Source organism: Anolis sagrei, chromosome 4 (genome assembly GCF_037176765.1).
Source record: "Anolis sagrei isolate rAnoSag1 chromosome 4, rAnoSag1.mat, whole genome shotgun sequence".
NCBI classification, from domain to species: Eukaryota; Metazoa; Chordata; class Lepidosauria; order Squamata; family Dactyloidae; genus Anolis; species Anolis sagrei.
The window spans coordinates 160,006,357-160,024,880 of record NC_090024.1 but is presented as its reverse complement, the minus strand read 5'-3'; the positions used below and the strand labels follow the sequence as shown (position 1 = coordinate 160,024,880).

The 18,524-nt window shown below is 36.4% G+C and overlaps 1 protein-coding gene across 1 annotated transcript in view; it reads right to left on the bottom strand.

The window, feature by feature from the left end:
* The window catches only part of PIGK (phosphatidylinositol glycan anchor biosynthesis class K), a 157,877-nt gene that overhangs the window by 47,606 nt on the left and 91,747 nt on the right, over positions 1-18,524 (bottom strand). Inside the window, exon 10 of the mRNA XM_060773754.2 lies at positions 1,437-1,512. Within this exon, the coding sequence (XP_060629737.2) occupies positions 1,437-1,512 (76 nt within the window). The remainder of the gene's footprint in view (positions 1-1,436; positions 1,513-18,524) is intronic.

Genomic DNA, 18,524 nt, shown 5'->3' with positions numbered 1-18,524 from the left:
GGATGAAGAACCTTTTCCCAATGACCCTTCTGTAGAGCTATATTTCCTGTTTTTTTGTTTTTGTTTTTTGGCATCATTTATGAACCTTCTCAAATAACGAAATTCAGAACCCATCCACCTTTGAGTTCAAGATTCCTATTTTGGAATATCTTCCCTAAAGATAATACAGGGTTCTTTAGATCCCATTCAGTACTAAGAGAGCATGCTTTTATTTTTCTGGGCATTTTAATCTGTATATTCCCTCAGTGTGCCTCTCGATTTTTATGTGCCGTCTTCTATTGTGGTTGTCAGACGTAAGCATTTTAATATTCTGTTATCCTGCATTAGATTTTTAATAATTCATTATCTATCGCTGTTGTACTCCATCCTGGGATCTGGCACGATAAATGGTGAGCATAAAAATGCTTTAAATAATGAATAAATGAGTTCTTTATATTTCCAACAGAGACTGGCTATACGGAGCATGGGTTGGCTGATATTCACGACAATCATTAATCTATTTCACTTCCTCACATCCAGCTGTGTTTGCTGCCCCTTGTGGCATTCACAAAGGCACTTTCCATTCTTGCTGTTTTAATTGTGCTTTTTTTCAAAAGAGGCTGGCTTTCCTTAAATGAAATTTTAGCAAAGCAACGAGTAAACAACATTTGGTGTGATCGAGCCTGAGATACATTTAGCTCAGTATTGAAAAACTTCTCTCCTCTCTAAAATATAGAATTAAAGATACAACCCATAGATAATTAAGGCAAATGAGCCACCAAATTAGGAAATACCAACATTTTATGTACAGCCAACTGTGTCTGAGAAAGAGTGATGCTTCTAGCCTAGTGCCATTTCACAGAAAGCCAATTCTAAAGAAGCAAGAATGAGAGTAGCACTCCATCTATACTACTGGTTCTCAACCTGTGGGTCCCCAGATATTTTGGCCTACAACTACCAGAAATCCCAGCCAGTTTACCACTCGTTAGGATTTCTGAGAGTTGAAGGCCAAAACATCTGGGGATCCACAGACTGAGAATCACCTTTCTATGCCATGCCTCCTATTCCTGCCCAGGTCTGCCACAAACTCTGCCACTTCATAAATACCACGGGTTGGCTCCTGATATGAACATTTTATAAGCCTGAGGTCAGAGACTGTATCTTCTTTTATCTTTGCTCCAGCACTAGATTATTATGATGCTTAACAACAATGGAAACTCTAATCTGGACAACATGACATCCCCTGTGAAAATCAAAAAGATCTTCCTGTTGTAATGCTTTCAGTAATGTTGCAAACCTAGACAGAAATACCTTCTCTTGTACTATTTCAAAATATAAATTACAATGATGTCAACCTTTTATCAGGCAATAAAAGCTAGCAGAAGTATTTTATTTCCTAGACTGAAGTGCTTACTTATTCTTGAGGCAAATATAGAAAAAATGTTATAAATTAATACCTGATGTATTATTTGTGCCACTGGAAGCTGTTCTGCATACTTTAGTGGTTCGGCTGCTATTTCATCTTCTACAGGCCTGAAAAGGAAATAAATTTTAATCAGACACTGAGATAATATTGAACAGGACAAAACCACATACCTGTAGTTATTGCTGGCCTTTAAATGTACAATTCTCCAACCCACCTCAAATCTTTACTTTTCTAGCATTAAAATAAGTTTAAATGCCTTATATGCTCAATTAAATGCCATCAACTTTTTTGAGTCTTTATATTGGACAATGCTTTTAGTTCTTTAGTTTTTATGATGTTTTGTATTTATAATTTTTACTGTGTTATACTTTAATATCTGTCTGATCAGGCTTGTCCCCATGTAAGCCGCCCCGAGTCCCTTTGGGGGGGATGGTGGAGGGATACAAAAATAAAGTTGTTGTTATTATTATTATTATTATTATTATTATTATTATTATCCATATCAATAATAGTTCTGTAAAAGGTATTAAAATGGCAGGGGTCCCCCCCCCCCATTTTTTTCTTTCTGTGAGAAATTTTGCAAACACTAGGCCTTCAAAATAATTCATATATTTGGGAAAAGGTAATGAACAAAATGGCAAAAATGTTTTATCATAAATTTATATTATTTTGGACCAAATATACACTTAGATGGCATAGCTAAAATTCATTTTATGTCTGAACATTAAAGCATGTTTCAAGAATTTCTTTCTTTCATAGAAGTTGTACATGTGTACTCAAATTGTCTTTTATCAATGAGAAATCTTTTACTAAGCCTGCTAATGAAGTGATCTAGTTGAGAACAAGTGAATTAGAGATGTATAATAGGTGTGGCAAACAGAGAAAAATAAAGAATTGGTTGGTAAGCATAAACATGTTTGCCTTGAAATACTCCAAGAATTTAATTATTGAGGTTAAACCACATATTTCATATGTACTCAATCTGGCTGTTACTACATTTAGGAAAAAGAAATCAAGTCCTCTAGTCTGAAATGTAATTTAAGATTGGATATCATTCTCTTTCCTTTCACTTATCTGTCTAATGTTTTCAGCTATTTATTTATTTGTTTGTTTGTTGTGTCAGGAGTTTTCTCAAATACATTGGTTCACTCCTGACACGATAAATAAATAAATATTGGCATTCTATTAAGTGTCCTTTGACCAGTAGCTGGCCACTTGGAGTGCTTCTGGTGTTGCTATAAGAAGGTCCTCCATTGTGCATGTGGCAGGCTCAGGTTGCATTGTAATAGGTGGTCTGTGGTTTGCTCTTCTCCACAGTAGCTCTTTCTGCTACTGATGAATGCTATTTGAAACAATCAACGTTTGGATTAGCAAAAAGCAACAGGGACGTTTTCCGCAAACAAAAATTGATATATGTTCTGGGGTACTGTCCTATGCTTGCTTTGTTTTCCCATAAAAGTGAATAAGTTAAGCATTCATTTAACATAAATGCCTGGTAAATCTAGTTTATTTACTGAACTACTGAAATATCTAAAGCTTAAACTTTGAATCCCACCCCGCTTTGAATCCCACCTATGGGAGAAGACAGCATAAAAATGAATTAATAATAATAATAATAATAATAATAATAATAAAACACAAAACTCTCCATAACATGACAGCTCTAAAGGAGAACATGCCATTTCATTCTCTTTCCTTCTTCTGCTGAGATGGCCAGTAGCAATTCTAAATTGTGGAAATGTTCTGAAAGGTTCTTTTCCAAGTAGAAGAACTTAGATACAAGAAACACACACTTACAATGCTTTCAAATGTGTTTCTCTGCCCAGCCATTTTACCACTCAAACTTCGATGCCTTGGGGGGGTTGTTTTCATCTTTCCTTACATACAGTTTTGAACTTCCCAGCGTTCTCAGAAAAGAGACACCAAGGTATTTCTTCATCAGAGCCAGTTATGGACTTTATATGCAAAAGCCAATCAGAATTTAGGCATGGCAGTAATCAAGGTAATAGGATGAACCCACTGTGTGATTTCTGGGTAATAGCTTCAGTGATTATAGAAATTCTTGCAACTCTGATTGGCTGCCAGCCATTATGGGCCTGCCAGGGCAACAAGATCTGCATTTTGCATAGTTATTCAGAAGCAACAGGAGGATGATTATGTAAATCAGGCATTCTCAACAAGAGTATAGGGAATTTCCACAGCTGTGGGTGGTAGGAAGGAATGGTAAAGATACAATACATTCTGGACTTTCAATATTTTAAATTTAGAGATATAGTCAAACATTTCAGACATTTGGTTTGAGAGTTCATGAGCTAATTGCTCAAGACATATGGTCAATTTCTCAGTGGGGAGGGTAGGTGAATGACATGCTATTACTTTTCATACCAAAGGAAGGGTGGGCAACTGCACAGGGCCTCTCAGCAACTAACAACAACAACAACAATAACAATATCAATAACAATAATAATGTTTGTAACCCGCACCAAACAGTTAAAACACATTGCCATAAAATATATACAATAAAATGCATTAAAAAACATGGCACATAGATTAAAATGTGTACCTTTTCAACTTTTGAGCTGTAATAAACCATTCAAAACAGAATCAAGACTTCCCTTTCCTATCACACATATTTAAAAGGATAAAAACTAGGAAAGGGGGAGGTTGTTTTGCGGGACTAGAAGAATTTACAAAAAGGGAATGAAGACTATGGTTATGGGTTAGGGTTAGGAAGGGTGCATATTCTTAGAGGAAAGTGACTGGGGCTAACCTCATGTTTTTAAGACCAAGGGAGGTTTTTAGACAATTCTAGCTAAGCTTAAGAGGAGATACAGATATTCAGGATAGTCACTGTGTCTGTTCATTTTTTTATTTTATTGTATAAGAATGACAAGCAAAAACAAAAATTACAATTACTAATAAAACATATACATTACAACGTCCTAACAAATCCTTTCCCATCTTCCTCACACCAGTGAACCGACCACCTATGACTTTTGTCATTATTTACTGTGAACCTTATATCTAATAAACCTATATCTAAAAATCCAACCCCGACTGGGACCGCTTTCTACCTGGAAACCAATGCCTTCACTGTAGGAGAAGATGCGGGTCAAGGATAGGGCTCCACAGCCACCTACGAATCCACAAGGAAACCCATCATGGAAGACCATCTTACTCATCCAACGAGGGATCGCCTAAGTATCTAATAAACCCTAAAATTATTACTAATTTAGTAAATTCCCTTTGCGGCTACTTTAAAATCTACATTTGTCTTTTTTCCCCAGAGATTCAAATGCCAAACTCCATTTTTGGTGAACTTTTCATTCCCCCCCGCCCTCCCCCGAATACCATTAGATAGCTTGGCCATCTAACTTTTCTCTCTAATCCTTTTCTCTCGAATAACTTTTCTCTCTAACCCTTTTTGGATAGTTCTTTTTCACCTTTCCAAGATATCGCTATTGTCAGTTTGGCAGCAACAAAGTTATTTTGACAAATTTCTTCATCCCCTAAATAGTCCTAGAAGACAGATTTCTGGGTTTTCTGGAACCTATTTTCAAGTCTGGTGGATTTATAGAATGGTTCGAGATTTTTGTAAAAATGAGATTAAATAAAAATGAGATTAAGTAAATAAACAAAATGATTACTAATAAGGTTAAAAAAAAACCCAGTATAGTGACTTTCGACTCTTACCAGCAAGACCAAATGATAGATAACAACTTCTGATTTTATGTAAAGAGGGCTACAATACTGCCATGTCACTGTAAGGAACCTTCTTTTTGTTTCCCTGCAGGGTAGTATATCTGCTTAGTTATTAACAGAAAGAGACTTCCAATGTCTGACATTATATCCAATTACATCCAATTATAGAGTCTTAAGATCACTTCAGTGCTACATTTGAATCTACCTCAAACTTTGAGACCTGCTATATCCTTACAAGAATGCTGTACGCAACATGCTGAATCCATTTAGTGAAGCCATCTAAAAATAACCGAAATTTCTGGGTGAAAGCAGCAATTCTCTTGCAAGGCAGAGGTATAAAGGGATGATAAAGATCAGGAGTAGGGAAACTTTAGGATAGCGATCAAGATTAGGGATCAGGAGTATCTAGTAGTAGGGAAATCTTGCATCACTCTCCCATCATGTCTAGTTAGTACTGCCAATAGACAACAATGGTGGGAACTGTAGACTAACAAGTAGCAGCTCACTGCTACCCCTCTTGTTGTTGCGTGCCTTCAAGTCATTTCTGATGTATAGTGAAACTAAGGTAAACCAATCATCAGCAAGATTTCTTCACCAAGGGTTGACTTTGCCTTCCTCTGAGGCTGAGTGTGACTTGCCCAAAGTCACCCAGTGGGTTTCCATGACCAAGAAGTTCTGGTCTCCTGAGTCATAGTCCAATACTCAAACCACTACACCATGCTGGCTTCCTCGCCATTATTCGATTTCTGTCCTAGCCCCTTAAATGAACTGAATGTACTCTTAGAGACTGAAGACAAATTCAAATACACAACAGGAGTAATATACACAATTAGGACAGCAATTTGTGACCATGTTTCATTTATATAGATTGCTAAGGCAATCAAGATAAAACTTTTTTCCCTGATCACGCCTGATCCTGAAATGACTACAGCATAAGTTATGTAGGAGATATGCTCGTTTTTCTTTTAAAACACATATTTCGCATTACTGTGCTTTGAGTAAATATGCTAACCAATCTCTCAAATAACATTCCTGTGATCTTTAAAAGGTTTTCTTGACAAACTAGGAGTGAAGGGGGGGATCACACCTCATTCTGAAAATTACACTTGGCTGCAGTTGCCCATAACACATAAAATTGCTATAAACCGAAACATAATGGGAAATTTTTCTTTCTTTCTCTTTTTCAATTTACTTCGTACAATTGCCAGCATTTGGGAGTATAGCCAATTTCCCCTTCTCCCTGCATTGTCAGTCACTTTTTACCTGCTGGCAATATAATCTTTATTAAGACAAGGAAGGAGAAAAATATTTATTTCTTAGAAGTTTCAGTTTCAAAACAAAGGCATATGCATAGAGAAGTGTATCAGAATGAACATTTTAATTATGTTTTTAAATAGCATGATAAGCGCATTTCACATATTCATTAGCGGCAGCTATTTCTTTTTTATATTTTAGCTCATCATCCTGAAACTTAACTAGTTGATTCCATTTTGACATGAACTAATACATACAATTGCCTTGAGGGAAAACAAAATTCAGTCTAATGTGCGGTCCATAAAGTTTATTTAAATTTCTGCGTTGTCACTCTCCAACACAATACCTACAATACTGCATTGATCAGTGACCATTTTATTCTGCTTTCTAGCTCACAAGACTTCCAAATCAGAGGAACGTGTGTTGCCTGAAAGCTGCATGAAATACATGTCTGTTAATCTTGAATGAGAATCCCACAACCCAAACATTCATCCTGCTGTTTGAAAGCACACTAGAGGTTCATTTCAGTGTAACAAATGCTCACTAATAACAAGGGACCCGCAGAGAGTTTATGAAATTTAAGGACTCCTGGTGACTAAATGAACCGCTAATGCTGTTCATTTGGACAAGTATAACTGATTTTAATTATTAAGGATCTACACTCATCTGTATCTCGGTGAATAATCTGTATAGCATTTTGTCAAATGAATGCATGTTTACCTACAGCTTTTGCAAAAGAATAGAGCCTTCGTGAATTATTAGAAGCAGACGTTCTTATCAGATTTCTACAACTATTAGATTTTGCCTGAGAGTTACCACTTCCTACTCATAGTTTGCTATTGTAATTGCATTGGTAAGCAGGGGAATATATTATTAAATATTATCTGTTGCCTGCCCCGTCCCAAAATACACCACCACCACCACCACCACCACCACCTCTTCTTCTTCTTCTTCTTCTTCTTCTTCTTCTTCTTCTTCTTCTTCTTCTTCTTCTTCTTCTTCTTCTTCTTCTCAGATCAAGGTCATTGGTGCCACTTGCTTGCATCTGAAGAATGTAAGCAATTTTTCACAGAAGATTTACTGCTAATATAAATCATTACTGAATGTGCATAAAGCAAGATGAAAAAAATCAGTTTTCACATAAAGTCACATGTCTCACTGAATTAACAGCAAGTGTTCGGGTAGGTATTCTAGAAATAATAATCCCCTTTCTGCATTATAGCAGTAGGGGACCACTGGTAAATAGGCACTGCTCAATGCATTTTCACACATTATTGTCAAAATTAGAACTGTTAACCAATTAACAGATTTTCAATTGATTTAACAGTCTTAATTTAAACCAATTAGTATGGTGACAAACACGCTCTGGTCCTATGGCTATTTTTACATGATAATTATTTTGCTAGTGTAAAAAACTATCTGAAGAAAAAGTGGAGGGAGAAACTTCTCAAAGGTATTGTCGAATGTTTTCATGGCTGGAATCACTGGGTTGTTGTAGGTTTTCCGGGCTATATGGTCATGTTCCAGAAGCATTCTCCCCTGACGTTTCGCCTGCATCTATGGTAGGAATCCTCAGAGGTTGTGAGGTCAAAAGTATTCTCAAAGGTATTGTTGTGAAATTCCTGCAGCAGACCACTCAACCAACTGGCTCCTTTTCAGTCCTACAAATGAATTTATTGTTGTTGTTATTTATAACACTGGCATTATGAATAGTTGTTTGTTTGTTTTTTGCATTCTTCAATTCCCAAACCTCTTTCAATCTCTGATGAACTTGGAAGTAGTATAATAATGATTATTTATTTATTTATATTCCATCCTATCTCCCTGAGGGGACTCAGGGTGGATTCCAACAAACAAAAAGGCAAATATTCGATGCCTCAGTGCATTAGTAAATGTAGACATAATATCCCAAAATAACCACACATGTGAAAATAACATATAACATGACATATATAGATTAAATTAAACATAAGCTATCTAAAAATTATATCTAACATAAAACCTAAATATAAAAACATAAAACATCCACATTAATGTACAGTAGCCAACAAAGGTTCACTCAGATATGTGAGTTGGGTTTGTGGCCGTTAATGTTAACATGGTCTAACGAAGCCCGAATACAATAATAGTTTTCAATCCGAGGTCTGGTAGCAGTCTCTAAAATTCTAAACGGTCTCATTTTTAAATAACTATACAAGTTATACAAGTGCCTTGCTTTATGATGGGAATTATTATTTATAATATTGAGGGTTGCTTGATTTGGTAACATTTGAACAGTCAAATTCATGTCAGATGCTGCGTTCAATTTAAAACCAGTTTCACAGATCTCTGATTAATGGCAGAAAGAGGGAAACAAAGCCTACATAAAAATAGAAGGCAGAATCTTATGTCCATTAGGTGTCTTTGTTATTGACCTTCCGAAGGGTAAAAGCTAATTCTAGATGTCTTCAAAAGATAAATGGTTCTTCAAGATATTGCAGACACTTCCAAAAATATTGACACTTACGGAGGTGAGAATGACTTTAATTTGTTTCAACACAGTTACTTTGGGTTGTTTTTCAGCACAAACAGCAATAAACTTTTGCTGCTGAAAACAATAACCTACGGGACCACTATTTCCAAAGAGTACAGCAATAAAACAACCCAATCACGAAACCACCACCACCCTTTAACTCTCTTCCCTTCCTGACTTTCTCCCCCATCCTTTCCATCTTGACATTAGCTATGGTTTGAAGCATAATTTTTGCTAATGGAAGTCAATGACATGGAGTGGCCAAGGATTCACCAAAAATGTACAGTAAAATAGGACACCTGTTTACATAAAATATGCATATGTGAATATACAAGTCTATCTTCAGATATTGAAATAATTATCATTTGCGTAGAAAAACAAGGCAAGGCAGCTCATTATACTAGGGAAAGACTAAAAGCAAGTAGGTTGGATATCTGTACAGATGATTATTGGCAACTTCAAGGTCTCCTGCTCACCCTTGTAATGGTTCCTTGTACAGAAAGTAGTTGTGGGCTAGGTTTTCTTTCAATTAGAAACATCTTCAGAATCTTATTCCCTGAACATCCTTCAAATAGAAGCCTGTCCTCATTAAAATTGAATACTGAGCATCCAGGTACCAAATACTATGTGTATCCAGAGGGGAAAGACTGCAAACTATGGTTTAGATGAAAAATATGAGACACAAACATTGATACATAACTCATATATTACCATCTTTTTCGCACTAAGATCTTTGTATTTTCTCGGGCATTTCCAGTATTGTTTTAGTGCTTCTACATCTTTACACTTGTATGTTTTATATACTGGCATATATTATTTGACATGGTTTTTGTTCCTAGGTTATAAATGTCATTTCCTAATTGGTTCTAGCATAAAACATGAAAAAAGTTTACTATACTGCAGCACATTTTGGTATGGTTTTTCACTGAATATCTCATAGTGTGTCAACCAATTCAACATAGTTTGCAGCAGACACAAAAACAAGGTTGCTGGAGTAGAACAACTACTTTCAAAGTACCGCACAATTAAACAGGAAATAACACATTCAAACCAGGAACAGTTTTTTAAAAAAAAAATTGTTAGATAAAGTAATTGTTGAACTGATTCTCATGAGTTCTCATCATTATAATGAAATACAGGTGCCTGTCATTAGTAAGTTGTTGAAAAGTACAATAAGCAAACAAATAAAATGTACACATAACCTACATTTTGCTCAAAAAGCAAATCTCCAGCCAAGGATTTCTTGTCGATTTGTTCCCTAAAACCTAGATTTTCTGTTTCTATGGGTAAATTAATGGGTCTTTCGAAACGGCTTAAAGGTAGTTCTGTGATTGAAAGAAATGAATCCATGCCAAGCAAAAGTCTTGATGTAAGTGATGACAATGATTTTTTTAAAGATTCATGTCAGAATATAACAATATTGTCAGACTGCATAATGGTAGTCAGAATATACCTATTAACAAAGCAGAACTGTTCGTGTCTTTCATCGGCATTGTGTGATTGATATTGCGGCTTATCTTCAGCACTGAACTAAGAAATGGCTAAGAAAACAAGCAGTTATGGAACAAAAAACTCATGAAATTATAAGTAGCAGCCAAGCACCACTCAGATATAAGGTGGCAAAGGATGCCTTTAGTTTCTAGAGAAATGGAGCATCTCAGTGAAAGGAATGTAAAGAAATAAATGAAAAGAAGATTCTCTCAGAGCTACTCCCAAGTGGTACTTATAAAGGAAACAGAAAATATGGGGTTTTAGGGAACAAATTCAACAAGAAATCCTAAGCTGAGTGCAAGAGAACAAGTCGTGATTTTCGGTTGTTACAGGTATTCAGCATGGTTAGTTTTCATCAGACTAACATTTCAGATTTCCAAATATTAGCACTATAGCTTTAGCAAATCAGTCACACTGGATTTTTTTCAACAGTCTCCCATTCCCAAGAACTGGAGGCACCTGCCTTGTTGCTTGAGTTCTGGCCATGATTAATTAAAAACAATTATTAACAATTTACCTGTCCGCAGTTATTTCTAATTGTGCAAAGAGTATTATGTTACCTTGCCGGATTTCAGTATTTTCACTTTTTTTTATAGTTGTATATGTAAGCAGATTTGGTAAAATATGTAAAGTGTCACACAACCCTGTAAGGTGGGCAACAACCGCAAACGGAGAAGTTCCAAGAATAAAATATATTGCCTTCCTTATAGAAACCTAGACAGCTTGTGATTGAGCCAAGATTTGGTTGCAGGATGTTCCTGCTCATGAGTTACAATCTTGGCCTTCAAATCAACAACAGACTAAGATAACGGAACCAGATCCATTCAGCCTGCTTATATACACTCAACAAGTATATGATGTTTCTCCTATCGTAATCTACAATAACCCTGTAACATTTTTGTTACAACCCTAAGGCCCGTCGCAAACTAGGTTCCTGCTGGAGAAACCCTTGCTAGCAAGTCCCTGACGTCATGAGCCTGCGCCTCTCTCCCCGCCCCTTTCTCCACCCCTTTCTCTTTGCGAGCGTGGTTTTTCCTTTGCTAGGGCAGCATTGCCCGCATTTTCTCTCAGTTGAATTCTGCCAACTGAGAGAAAATGCGGGCAATGCTGCCCTAGCAAAGGAAAAACCACGCTCGCATGGAGAAAGGGGCAGAGAAAGGGGCGGGGAGAGAGGCGGAGTCTCCTGACGTCAGGGACATGCTAGCAAGGTTTTCTCTCGCAGGAACAGAGTTTGCGACGGCTCTTAGGTAAGTAAGAATTATTATTCTCATGCTTTCAGAGAGGTCCAAGCCAAAACCAAAGGAATAGCTGTCTTTAGATTACATCATAAGTCTCTTTTCCTATTTCATACCACAGATCATTAGCTAGAGATGGACAACAGTGGGTTAGCATAGACAATGCATGGATTTCTAGACTTAATGAAACACTGGGGGGAAACAAGAAACGCAGGAAATCCTGCAAATTCAGCAGACGAGACAAATAGATTTTGATCCTTTCATGCTAGTTTTGAAAACAAGATTTTGACTAGTAGGCATTACAAAAGTGGATACATGATTGAAAAGCCATCAAAACATTTACACTTAACGTCCCGAGAATAAAGTGTCACACAACGACACAGAATGGTTGCATCATGGGCATCTCACTTTTTACATTTTTATTTCTTTATTTGCTTTATTTGTTTTATTTTTATCCCGCCTTTCTCCTGACAACAGGACTCAAGGCAGCAGACACAATAAAATTAAAAACATAGCAGATGCCTTAACACAGGGGTCCTCAAACTTTTTAAGCAGAGGGCCAGGTCACAGTCCCTCAAACTGTTGGAGGGCCGGATTATAATTTGGTCTCATTTTTAATTAAAAATAATAATTTTAATTCATATGCACACTGCACATATCTTATTTGTAGTGCAAAAAATATATAAAAAACAATACAATAATTAAAATGAAGAACAATTTTAACAAATATAAACTTATTAGTATTTCAATGGGAACTGTGGGCCTGCTTTTGGCTGATGAGATAGGATTGTTGTTGTGTGCTTTCAATTAATTTCAGACTTAGGTTGACCCTGAGTGAGGGCCGGGTAAATGACCTTGGAGGGCTGTATCCGGCCACCGGGCCATAATTTGAGGACCCCTGCATTAACATATTAATATAAACATTGAAAACCATATTTTGAGAATTTTTTAATATTAACATACAATAAAATTACATTTACAATTACATTTCTTGAATTATTTTCCAAGAAAAGAATTCAAGAAATGACTCAAAAATTTGAATACCAAAATACAGATGAAGCCAGAGTATTTTCTTTTAGGTATTACGGATGAAGATATAACTCTAGATACAAATCAGGACATCCTCTTTACATATCTGACAACAGCGGCTAGAATAGTTTATGCCAGAAAATGGAAATCCAAAGATCCGAATACTACAGAAGAATGGCTAAACAAAGTCTGGGAAATAAAAGACATGGACAAATTGGCTTTCTACCTGAAAGATTATACGGGAAAACCAATCAAGATAACTGACTGGAAACAGTTTGGAGATTTTATGAAGACTATATGAAAATTTAGTTGTATATCACTGACAAGAGGAAACGATGTAGAGCAAAATAAAATAATATAATATAATGATTATGAGAAATCATATGCAAAAAGGCAAGCCGCCAAAACACAGAAGAAACAGATATAATCAGAGGAAGATGACGACGCGGAGAAGATTGGGAAGCCAACCTCCCCCCCATCATTCCAACCCCTTATTTCCCTTTCCTCAATTCCCCCCATACTTCCCTCCCCGGCTCTCTCTCTCTCTCTCTCTCTCTCTCTCTCTCTCTCTCTCTTTTTCTTTTCTTTACTCTCTTCGGTCTTCCCTCCCCACTCTTCCCTCCCAGTTATACCTTGACTTTTCCTAGCAATTGCCCCTTATATTTTTATTTGTATTCTGAAAAACCTTAATAAAAATGTGTGTGTGTGCGTGTGTGTGTGTGTGTGTATAAACATTTGAAAACTACACAGTTTTTACCTTTGTTTCTGTGAATCCAACACATAGAAGACACTAGAGGCCAGAAACCACTGTATTTAATTGAGTATAACGCACAACTCAATTTTGAAAGTGTCATTACAAAACAAAGGATTTCCTGTTGAATGTAATGGGAGGTGGTGGAGGTCGTGAAAAGGTTGGTGGGAAACCGTGCCCTTCTGTCAGGCTTGGTGTCAGCTTCCTACCAGGCCTGATGGAGAGGTGGAGCTTCCCACTAACCTTTTCGCAGCCACCATCGCCTCCTTCCAACTCTGTTCCCAATTGGGATCTCTTGCCCAATGGCAATGTAATTTAGCCAAAACAAAAGTGAGCACTAGATTCGAGTAAACATGGTATATAACGTTTGTGTTGAAATAGCCACTGTGGATCTTTCTCCCAACACTTTCTTCCAAAGCACAAATTTCTCTCTTCTGTTACTGCACTTAATGCTTTACGCTGGCTCCACTGCTGGGAACAGTTAAGGTTAATCAAGGTTCTCCGTCAGCTAAGATTTGAAACGAGGTGGCAAACTGGCCAAGAGGAAACCTGCTGAAAGTTCACCTCAGTTAACATTGGTACTGGTGAATCAATTAATAATGGCCCAAGCTGGCAGAGTGTGGCTAGCATTCAAGAAGCAAAAAAGGCAGGGCAAACAGAGGACACAGTTCACTCATAACTATTTAATCATGATTAAGCACCCAGGGATGTTAATGTGTGCACTGACCCCACATGATGAGAGTGAGCCAAAATACATCTTTCCAATAGTTCATGTTGGCCAATGTTCTCAAACATAGAGAGTCTGGCATCTTGTTGTTTATCACTTTTTGAATGGGAGTCAGGTAAATTCCAATGATTGAATAAGTCTACTCTCATCAAGACCAACAAAAGAACATAGGCTAGAATCTATCCTGTTATAATGGCTTTTTTAATATATCGTATTTGGCTGTAATGGATTTTTTTTCTGCAGTAAAACACAGGAAAGATTAAGTAATATGATGCTACAGTTGGGGGGGGGGGTGGCACTGTTCAGAGTAGATTGGAAAAAGAAGTACTGAAATGATTACTTTATTAAATCCATTGATGCCACTTTCTCACCTACTATAAATAAAAACAAAATGATCACACTAAATAATACAACACCATCACTTTTTTCCATAAAGTAGAGACCAAAAACTGACCGCTCATAAATGTACAGAGAATGAGGAATTAGGCTTTAATGCATAGCTATAAATACATGTAAAGTAAAGAACTAGGTGTTAAGATTACAGAAATGCACATAAATTCTCAAGTCTAGAAAACACATACTGAGAAAAGTCAATTGTATATACGTGTATGTACACTCTTTACCATTCTCTTCCCTACCAAAAGGTGTATTTACATTTACCACATTACTCATGATAAAACCAAGAGGAACATTCCACCATAAAACACTGAGTTTAACAAATGTTTGAAAATCAAATTATTACTTGGGAAAAGAAAGAGTTCAACAATAATGAATTAGCTTGTGCAAAAAAAGAACCATACTGCAAAAAGTACAATTGCCCCTAAGGTAGTTGAGAATTTAAAATTTGAATCCTGCTGCATCTATATTGGAGAATAATTATAGCCACTTTCTGGCACTGTACAGTGGAGAATTGGACAGCTGGTAGCTTACCTCAGGTGACCTTGGATGACTACCTAGCAGAATGCTAATGTGATTCTTCTGCAGATCATTATGATGGAGTCTCAAAGTCATGTCTTTAATGGGCAAACAATTAATGCTCATTCAAAAATGAGGAGAAGCAAGAGATAGGGCTGCCATGATAATACGTATATGTAAGCTTTTCACGATCCACAAATACAGCCAAGCATACCAATTGCTGTTTGTAGGATGACGTGCAATAAACCATCCTCAAAACACTCGTCAAGACTTTCCCTGAAGGCTATTTAAAATTAGGTAGAAACTGTTCACATACTACTGGTCTGGAAAAAATGGGTAAAAGGGAAAGAAAATTATGCCAGAGAATGAAGTGATATTCTAATCCAGTGGTTCTCAACTTGGGGTCGCCAAATGTTTTTGGCCTACAATTCCCAGAAATCCCAGCCAGTTTACCAGTTGCTACGATTTCTGGGAGTTGAAGGCCAAAAACATCTGGAGCCCCAAGGTTGAGAACCACTGTTCCAATCTAAGGTCCACCATCTGAAAAGATCTATTGTGGCTCCAGCATTTTTTTTACTTCTGATGTTTGCATTGTATGGAGAGGAGATAGAGCCTATTCTATTGTGACATCCACTCATTTTTTGTACATCACCCCTAAATACATTCATAGTGACTTTACTGTGTTCTGTTCTTGGTTCTTGTTTTTATCTCATCAACACTGTTTTAAAATTTGACACCATTTTAAAAACACTATTATAGTGGGCCCTTGGTATTCGCTACAGTTTGGTTTGAGGACTCCCTGCACATACCAACATCCGTGAATGCTCAAGTTTTTTCAAGCCATGGTTGGTTGAATCCGTAGATACAGAAGACCAACTATATTGCTTATTGTTTTCATTGCACAAGGGTTGAGGAATTATGAAAACTTTAACAAAATAGTTCAGTGCATTCTCTGATACATTAATGTACCGATCTAGTTTAGTCTGTGCATTCTAGCCTGGAGTAAATCCAGTTCTGCATTATTAGGTTGTGTAACTAAATATATTTTGTCCTCCTCTGAGTCAGTAAATAGAATTTTTGCTACAAACTACTTGTGTGATAAATGCTAATCTGCAGTCAGGAGTCTACACAGCATGGAAGGTAAAACCATGTCCTACTCCATTTGACTGTGTTGATTTTTTGGTAAGCTGCTTCTGTCTGCTTTCTTTGCTATAATAGGAAAGACAAGGTGTAAACAGATTCATCATAAATCTTTGTTGACAGGTGTGATTTATTTATTGGATTACTACATTTTTCCAAAAATGGATTCAAGGTACATAACCCTAAATAAAATAATACAATTAAAACACAAATTGCGATCAAATATTAAAACAGAATTAAATTAAAAGCATAATTAGAAATAACTAAACATAAATTTAAATATTAAGAAAAACAACAACAAATTTATTTATATCCTGCCGTATCTTCCCGAGGGAACTCAGAGCAATTTCCAACAAAAAACAAAAAACATTCAATGCCGTATTTAACTAAATAAAAATGAATAGGCAACCCAATCAAAACCCAGAAATAAATCCACATCTATAACAAAATAATAACAGATTACAACATAACCAATCCACCATTACACATCTGACATTAAAACAAAAAACAAAACAAAAAACCAGCCCCTTTTTGAAGGCAACTTTTAAAAGCATGACCTGAACAACCAAACAAAAAAGAATTTCAGGGATAAAAGTAGATTTATTAATGTTTTAATATGATCAGCACTCTAATGTTTCATTCTGTAATCTGGATAAAACTGGACCTTTGCAAATCTTTTGTGAATAATCTGATTGACAGAGCATGCAATTCCCATTCTTTAATTCCCTCTTAATTTCTTACCTGGAGAACTGCAAGTGATTAATTTCTGCCAATCCATTTATCCTGAACTAGCTCAGGCTTCCAAGATAAGAGAGAAAACTGTAAAACCCTACAATATATTTCCATCAATAAAAAATAAATTCACTAGCAGTTTCCACTCTTTGGGTTTTGTTTTTGTTTTTTGCACAAACTCTGCAAAATTAGAGGCATAATCTTTATTCTCAAAGGTCATACCAGAAAGTCATTGTAACAATTAGTAATTTCTATTCCCCACCACCACCAATTAAAAAATAATAATTTTATTATTGGAATTACATAATTTACCAAAAAATGTTTTCCCATATCCAATTCTGATTTCTTATTTATTTATTTCATTTATATATCGCTTTTCCCAACCCCTTTGAGGGGGACGGGACTTAAAATGGTTCACAACAAAATAAATGGCAAAATTCAATGCCTCACAAAATAGAAAATACAACACATAACTAAAATAGCATATAACAATAGATTAAAACCAGTAAACTATAAAAACATTGGGCATTGACAAACATAAAGCACCAATCCTGAAGTTATTCGAACTCCTTCATCTCACTCCTCAAATGCTTGTTTGAAAAGCCATATTTTAAGTAGTTTTCTAAACCTCAGGAGGGAGGGGGCCAATCTGATCTCACTGGGGAGGGAGTTCCACAGCTGAGAGGCCACCACCAAGAAGGCCCACCTGTCACACCTGCAAGGAAGGTGGGACCAAGAGGAGAACCTCCTCAGCCACCTTAATACTTTAACTGGCTCATAAAGGAACATACATTTGGATAGGTAAACTGAACCTCATTTAAAAACTGGGGTACAGATAAATCCATATAATATGGAAGAATCTACATTTATGGTGAGTAAACACCAATGAATCTCTGTTGTGTCTCCTCCTTGGTAGAGTTCTACCATCATAAGGATGGTAATGGGGCATGGTTGAAGAGGAAATTGTTAGCAGAAAACCCAATACCCCTCTCTTCTCCTGATGAAAACATAGATTTACCCCAACCTCTAAAGCAGTCTTAAATACAAGTCACATTATATTCAAGAGGTGAATGGAAAATACAGGCACATACCGCCTGCTATGCTATCCCTCTCCTTCTGATGACACTACTCCAACTCAGATCCAAAATCACAAACATCCAAATTTATCCTCCACCACACTCATAAACCAGAAGACTACTGACAGTTTAATATTGCAATCGTATATTTTGTATTGTATTAATCATCTGGGTTTTATGTATTTATTTGTTTGTCCTAAGCATTGAATAAACTGAAACTGAAATGATACTGACACAGATAAGCAAAGAGGCATCCTTGATTAAAGGGTAAGTGCCTCAATTATAACCCATGATGTAATAGGTAGAAGCCCTTGCACATTACATGATAAACAGGTATGAAATGGCAATGGTATATGATGTACATGTATAAGGGAAATTCCCCCCATTAAGAATAGAATAGAGTATTGTGCTGACCTTTAACTAAGGGCTTCCATTCTATCCAAATTTATGCAAGGGCTTTCTCAATACACATGGACACTGTTTAAGTCATAGTCTTACACAGACTAAAATAGAGATCCTCAACTGATTCACCAAGACTGGAGAGTAAATAGAATC